General features: G+C 41.1%; 1 protein-coding gene across 3 annotated transcripts in view; it reads left to right on the top strand.

Annotated features, from left to right (window-relative positions):
• Positions 1–1,962: 1,962 nt before the first annotated feature.
• LOC133648570 (dnaJ homolog subfamily C member 5-like) overlaps positions 1,963–6,414 on the top strand; it is a 12,210-nt gene continuing 7,758 nt past the window's right edge. For all 3 annotated transcript variants that reach the window (XR_009825890.1, XM_062044793.1, XM_062044794.1), the window contains exons 1-4: positions 1,963–2,114; positions 5,194–5,333; positions 6,049–6,262; positions 6,328–6,414. The exon at positions 6,328–6,414 is cut by the window's right edge and continues 73 nt beyond it. Coding sequence is in view for 2 of the 3 variants with exons in the window: in XM_062044793.1 (XP_061900777.1) it covers positions 5,203–5,333; positions 6,049–6,262; positions 6,328–6,414 (432 nt within the window). In the remaining variant the exon portion in view is untranslated. The remainder of the gene's footprint in view (positions 2,115–5,193; positions 5,334–6,048; positions 6,263–6,327) is intronic.

Here is a 6,414-nt window from a genome sequence, read left to right as displayed (position 1 = left end):
AGCCATGAAATTCTAAGTTAATTATTATTTGCAAAAAAAAAATAAAGTTTATGAGTTTGAACATCAAATATCTTGTCTTTGTAGTGCATTCAACTGAATATGGGTTGAAAAGGATTTGCAAATCATTGTATTCCGTTTATATTTACATCTAACACAATTTCCCAACTCATATGGAAACGGGGTTTGTAATACAGAACAAGAAAGTGAACTTAAGTTCTTAACAAGACAATACATTTTCTGTTGTCGCATGGACACCGACCTCTCCCGTTATTGTGGACAAAAGGGAAGTACGAAGGCGTGTCCAACGCATATAAAGAGACAGGTGTCACAACAATTATTGCAGTAGGAGGGAGAACGAGACAATGGTTCCACATATTGAAAAAAACGTCCATCAAACTTCAGGTATTTTCACGTAACTTACACATTTTGTGTAATTATAACAATATTACTACATTATAAGATACATTATTTACATTACATAATTGAGCCTGTTACACCTAGCCACTTCTTGCTCGGTCACATTGGCTCTCGTGGCACACACCGTTAGTGCTCATCTCAAAAGATGGGATCGAAACCTGCTCGAAGTAGAGTTTGTAGGATTTAAAAGTTTGTTTTTATGATGTTAAAATTATTTTCCACAAAAAAACATTTTTTCTCTCATGAATTTGTTTTAAAACAGGGGTATCAAACATAAGGTTTTATCCAGCCAGCGGGATGAGTTTGCAAAGTATAAAAATGAGCCGAAATTTTTGAATGAAAGAAACCGCTGTTCTAAATGTGTCCAATGGATGTTGCAATAGCAATTTTTTGTATCTTTGTAGATGATGCTACATATGTAAAAAAAACAAATAAACCACATGATGTTAGTGCACCAGTCGAGGAAAATGAGCAAACTACATAAATAACATCCTGTAATTTGATTTTGATATAATTTTTTTATCTTGATACATTGAAAATGAACACCAATGAGTTGACTGATGAACATTATCACATAATTGATTTAGAAAGTATAAATAATGACAAATAAAGGTGGAATACTATTAACCGCAACATGTAAGTGTGAAAAAAACAGACATTATGATTTGTACATTTTCAGAATGTGCTTGTTCTATTTTTAAACAAAGAAAACAATCTGAAGTTGTCTTTATTTTTAAGTTATCGTGCCGTGATTTTACCAGTCCGGCCCACTTGGGAGTACATTTTTCTCCATGTGGCCCCCGATTTGACATCCCTGTTTCAGAACAAAACATCAGTTTGAAAAGTATAAAAGTTGTTTCACATAAATAAAATGTTGGTAAAAAAAAAATTTGAAGGACAAATAAAAAGTGTCCCAATTTAGCCTGGGCAGCCCTAACACATGACACTGTTATAATATACTGTCAATCTATGCTAAAATATCTAAACAAAACATAGCAACATCTGAAAATGACATCTAATTTATTAGTCCTATTTTTGAACATGCAGAGGGCCAATATGAAATGAGCTGGAGGTTAAAATAATAGCCCTTTAGGCATCCCCTAAGAGTTTGCATGAGGCTTGGTTGAGTGATGGAAAATGTTACACTCATGGACAGTCACTCCATGGCCATTACACATACGTTACACGCGTGTTTAATGGAACAAACTGATGGTACAGCAATGACAATAAACTGGAAGGAGTATATCTCAAAGTATAGACCATGTGTGAAAAATGATTGAATAAAATTTGGACTCAGCAGGTATTTCACTCTGCTGCACTGGTCTACACTGCACATATGCTACATCAATGTTTAATTCTGTTGTATCTTCTCTTACTCGAATGGTTTATTCATTCTGCTGCTTCGTAGTAACAATGCTGTCATTAGTTGAATGACAGAGACTGCACCGTATCGATGAGAGCGCCTACGTTGCATGGGATGACGGAGTGAACGTGTGCCATCAAACGCGTCATAGTGTGCGGTCGTCATTCCCTGGAAAGAGCGAGCTGTGATTACACCGGCGCGCCTCGGCTAGCGGCGCCGCTACATGCACACCACACCCCGGCTGACGTCCCCGTCACGCACCGAGCCTATGACTGGAGGTCCGGACCGCGACCCAGATGCCTCTATGATCCAGTTAGCGTCCAGTTAGCATCAGGTAAGACCAGCCTGCAGCAGCTAGCATGATGCTAACCGGTTCAGGCAAGCGCCTTATAGGCCGAATTCCATTTTAAAAAATCGTGATACTTTTCATGCATTATTTGCTGATAACTATCCAACAAATAAATCAGTAGTATTTTTCCAGTTAAACATACAATTGAGTTATGGGATCCACTCTTATTTTTTCCATGCATAAAGAATGTTAAAATAATGCCAAATTGTTGACCGTGTTGCGGTTGATTCATTTAATAACACGTCTATGTGGATAACATTTGTGATATTTTTGCAACAAAAAGAGAAATATTAAATACACTGAATGCCTAATGCAGGACGATGTCGGTGCAGCTTCCAGCTAGCAGGTAGCTTAATGTCAGCACATGCAATTGGGATTTTTATTTATTTATTTCAGATTTCATTCTTCCACGGCCATGGTGTACTCATTAACTGCTAAGGGGAATAATAGAAAGCAGTTAATTATCCTGGTGAGCTGAGATTAACATTAGCGAAAGGATTAAGTCTAGCCAGCCACGTACGGCTTTGGCATTTCTCGCAAGAGAAAGACCGGAAACGCCTAATATGCGGGAAAAGTGGTCACGATTTGATGCCCAGTTATTCTCCAAATTAAGATATTAGGACGAGGAATTTAATCAACATATGCTTTGGACGCACAGGATGCATAACCGAGCACTGTACACTTCGCAGGAGTCTGTAGGTTGCCCCGCCCCCTTGACCTGCCAGTCATTAGCCTGATGGACACTTCATTAGGTACACCAACACAGGCGAAATAATAGTGTCAGTGTGAAACAGCAGCAACACTAAATTGTCTTTGAAAAGACAGCAAAGGTTTTGATTGACTTTTAAGGTTGGTGTCTAAAAATATTCTGTCTGCTTTCTGTTCCTCAGCTTTTGAAAAGGAGCTAAACTTAGGCACTAGTGTTGAAAGACTTGCCGTTAGACAACACTGCTACTTTTCTCTCTGTTTAATAGTGCACATAGTAATAGTGCATACAAAATAAGCCTACATTATTACATAATTCACATACAGTGAGGTGGTGGACATGTTGGGGTTCTTTGCCAATGATTTAGCGCCATCGGGGCGTGCAGTGTGTGATTAAAATGACGGCCTTCTTTATCTCCTCACTGAAGGGTTTGGTTTTTAATTACTTTAACACGCTGTGCACTCGAGGGGTGTTGACCCAGAGCGCCTGGATTTTTTTCCACATGTGGGATGCACGATATTCCCAGCATGCCACTGTGATGATGATGATGAAGATGAAGAAGACATTCACAGAAAAGAAGCTATAGAGGAACCTCGATTAAATGAAAGCAATACGTATGTCGTTTGTGTTTGTGGACTTTACCCGAGTAATCTGCGAGGTCAGCAAAACATAATCTTCTTTGGTCAATGACCCAGCTGGCAGCTTGTGTCTGTATGTCTGTATGTATGTATGTATGTATGTATTAGAGGTGGGAATATTTGGCCAACTCACGATTTGATTACAATTACGATTCAGGAGCTACGATTTTATTAAAAATAGATTGTTGATGCATCTTTAATTTAAGTATATTGATGCAGTTTTACATTTCTTTTCGTTTCACAAAATAAGCGTTTATCACTTGCAACTTTTGAAAACAGTGCATTTGAAACAAGACACAGTTGACTTGCATTTAGTAAATTCATGGAAATGTATGTAAAATTGGAACAGTAAGGCCCTATAATAAAGGAGGTGGTCGGATCTCTAATAGAGGTGGCCCACTGCAGTCAGCCAAATTTTACAACTGTAAGGCTCACCGGATTATAAGGCGCACCTTCAATGAATGGCCTATTTTAAAGCTTTGTTCACATATAAGGCGCACCGCATTATAAGGCGCATAGAATAGATGCTACAGTAGAGGCTGGGGTTACGTTATGCATCCATTAGATGGAGCTGTGCTAAAGGTAATGTCATCAAAACAAATAGTGATTTTACTGACACTTCTACTTGCTGCTCTCTGTTCAACAACCCACTGTTCGAGTTTGTCCTCCAACTGTAGCCATCTCGCTTTGTTCCCTCGGAAACTCTGTTTAGTCTTTACTTGGCGCAGGTCATCATGTTGCTTCCTCTACTTCCGCACCATTGATTCGTTAATGTTAAATTCTCTCACTGCTGCTCTATTCCCGTGTTCTACTGCGTGACTGATTCGCCTTGAGTTTAAACTCTACGTCGTAAGCGTGTCTCTTAATAGGAGCCATTTTTGGGTCTTTACATAAAGTTTAGGTCTCGCAACTACAGGACTTAATTTTCCCCCATAGAAGAAGAAGTTCTTCTACGTTAAGCAGCCGCCGATTTCATTTTCCCCCGTAGAAGAAGAAGAAGTTCTTCTTCTACGGTGAGCAGCCGCAGACTTAATTTTCCCCCATAGAAGAAGAAGCACTTCTTCTATGGTAAGCAGCCGTAGAAGGGGGAAAATGAAGTCGGCGTAGTTACCGTAGTTGCGAGACTCGTTGTGGCTCAATATTGGTCCATATATAAGGCGCACCGGATTATAAGGCGCACTGTCAGCTTTTGAGGAAATTGGAGGTTTTTAGGTGCGCCTTATAGTGTGGAAAATACGGTACAATAAATATATCGATTTTCGGTTATTGACATTTACTAATCGATTCTATAATCGTTCAAGTCTAAATTGGGAGGCATCTAAAAATGTATTATTTCTCCCACCTCTAGTAGCAAAACAAGCAAATAACATAAATTACAGCTCTACTTCCTAAAACTCCAGTCACCTCATGGTATTTAACAGCCAGGTCAGATCTCTCTGCTCGGAGCAGGAGGGCTTCAGACTTCTGGTAGTCTTTCTGTTCAAAGTGGTACATGCGCGCATCAGTGCGTGTATATGTGAGTGTGCATGCGGCGCCACACCCAGGATTCACTTGTTGAAAGTAATTGTTGCTTCATCCATCCATCCATCCATTTTCTACCACTTGTCCCTTCTGGAGTCGCGGGTGGTGCTGGAGCCTATCTCAGCTTCATACCAGCATGAATTCTTATTATTGTGTGAAAAATGCTGATGTTTCTTTGTTGTCTTTTGCTGGAGAGCAGAGGTAAGCCATGTCTGACCCAAACACCAACACAAACCCCTCGCGGCCTCAGAGGAAGATGTCCACAGCCGGGGAGAGCGTCTACAAGGTGTTAGGACTAGAGAAAGGGGCCTCAGCTGAGGACATCAAGAAAGCTTACAGGTGACTACTCAAGTCTCCTTTTTCTCTTCCTTGCTTCACTTCAACCCACTTCACTTAACCTAACTTCACGTGATGTGATGTCACCTTACTTCACTTCACTTCAGCTAACTTCATTAAGTTCACTTCCCCTAACTTAATTTCACTTCAGCCCACTTCACCTAATTTCACTGTAGCCTACTTCACCTCATCCCACTTGACTTCAGACAACTTCACCTCACCTAAGCCCACTTCACTTCAATTCAGCCAACTTCACCTCATTCCACTTCACCTTAGCCAACTTCACCTCATCCCACTTCACTTCACCTCATCCCACTTGACTTCAGCCAACTTCACCTCACCTAAGCCCACTTCACTTCACCTAAGCCCACTTCCCTAAAGTTCACTTCACCTATCTTCACTTCATTTCATTTAAGCCCACTTGTCTTCACTTAAACCCTCTTAATTTCACTTCAGCTCACATAATTTCATTTCACTTAACTTCAGCCTTACCCACTACATCTAAGTTCACTTCACCTCACTTCAGCCACTCCACTTCACTTCAGCCCATTTCATTTCACTTTACTTCAGCCCATTTCACCCCACTCTACTAAAGTTCACTTTATCTAACTTCACTTCAGCCCACTTAACTTCACCGAAGCCCACTTAAATTCCCTTCAGCTCACTCCACTTCACTTCAGCCCACTTGAATTCTGTTTCCTCCTCATCTGCCTGCCAGGAAGTTGGCGTTGAAGTACCACCCAGACAAATGCCCGGACAACCCAGAGGCGGCGGAGAAGTTTAAGGAGATCAACAACGCCAACTCCATCCTGAACGATGAGACCAAGAGGAAGATCTACGACGAGTACGGCTCCATGGGTCTTTACGTGTCCGAGCAGTTTGGAGAGGAGAGCGTCAAGTACTACTTCCTCATGTCCAAATGGTGGTTTAAGGTGGGCGTGGCTGCTCTGTACTTGTGATGTGTGACGTGATGACCATGTTGACTGTTGTGCTGCAGACGCTGGTGCTGTGCTGCACACTCTTCAGCTGCTGCTGCTGTTGTTGCTGCTGCTGTTTTTGCTGCGGAAAATGCAAGCCGCCCGAC

Source organism: Entelurus aequoreus, linkage group LG04 (genome assembly GCF_033978785.1).
Source record: "Entelurus aequoreus isolate RoL-2023_Sb linkage group LG04, RoL_Eaeq_v1.1, whole genome shotgun sequence".
NCBI classification, from domain to species: Eukaryota; Metazoa; Chordata; class Actinopteri; order Syngnathiformes; family Syngnathidae; genus Entelurus; species Entelurus aequoreus.
The sequence above is the reverse complement of the archived record's forward strand: the minus strand, read 5'-3'. Positions and strand labels throughout refer to the sequence as shown.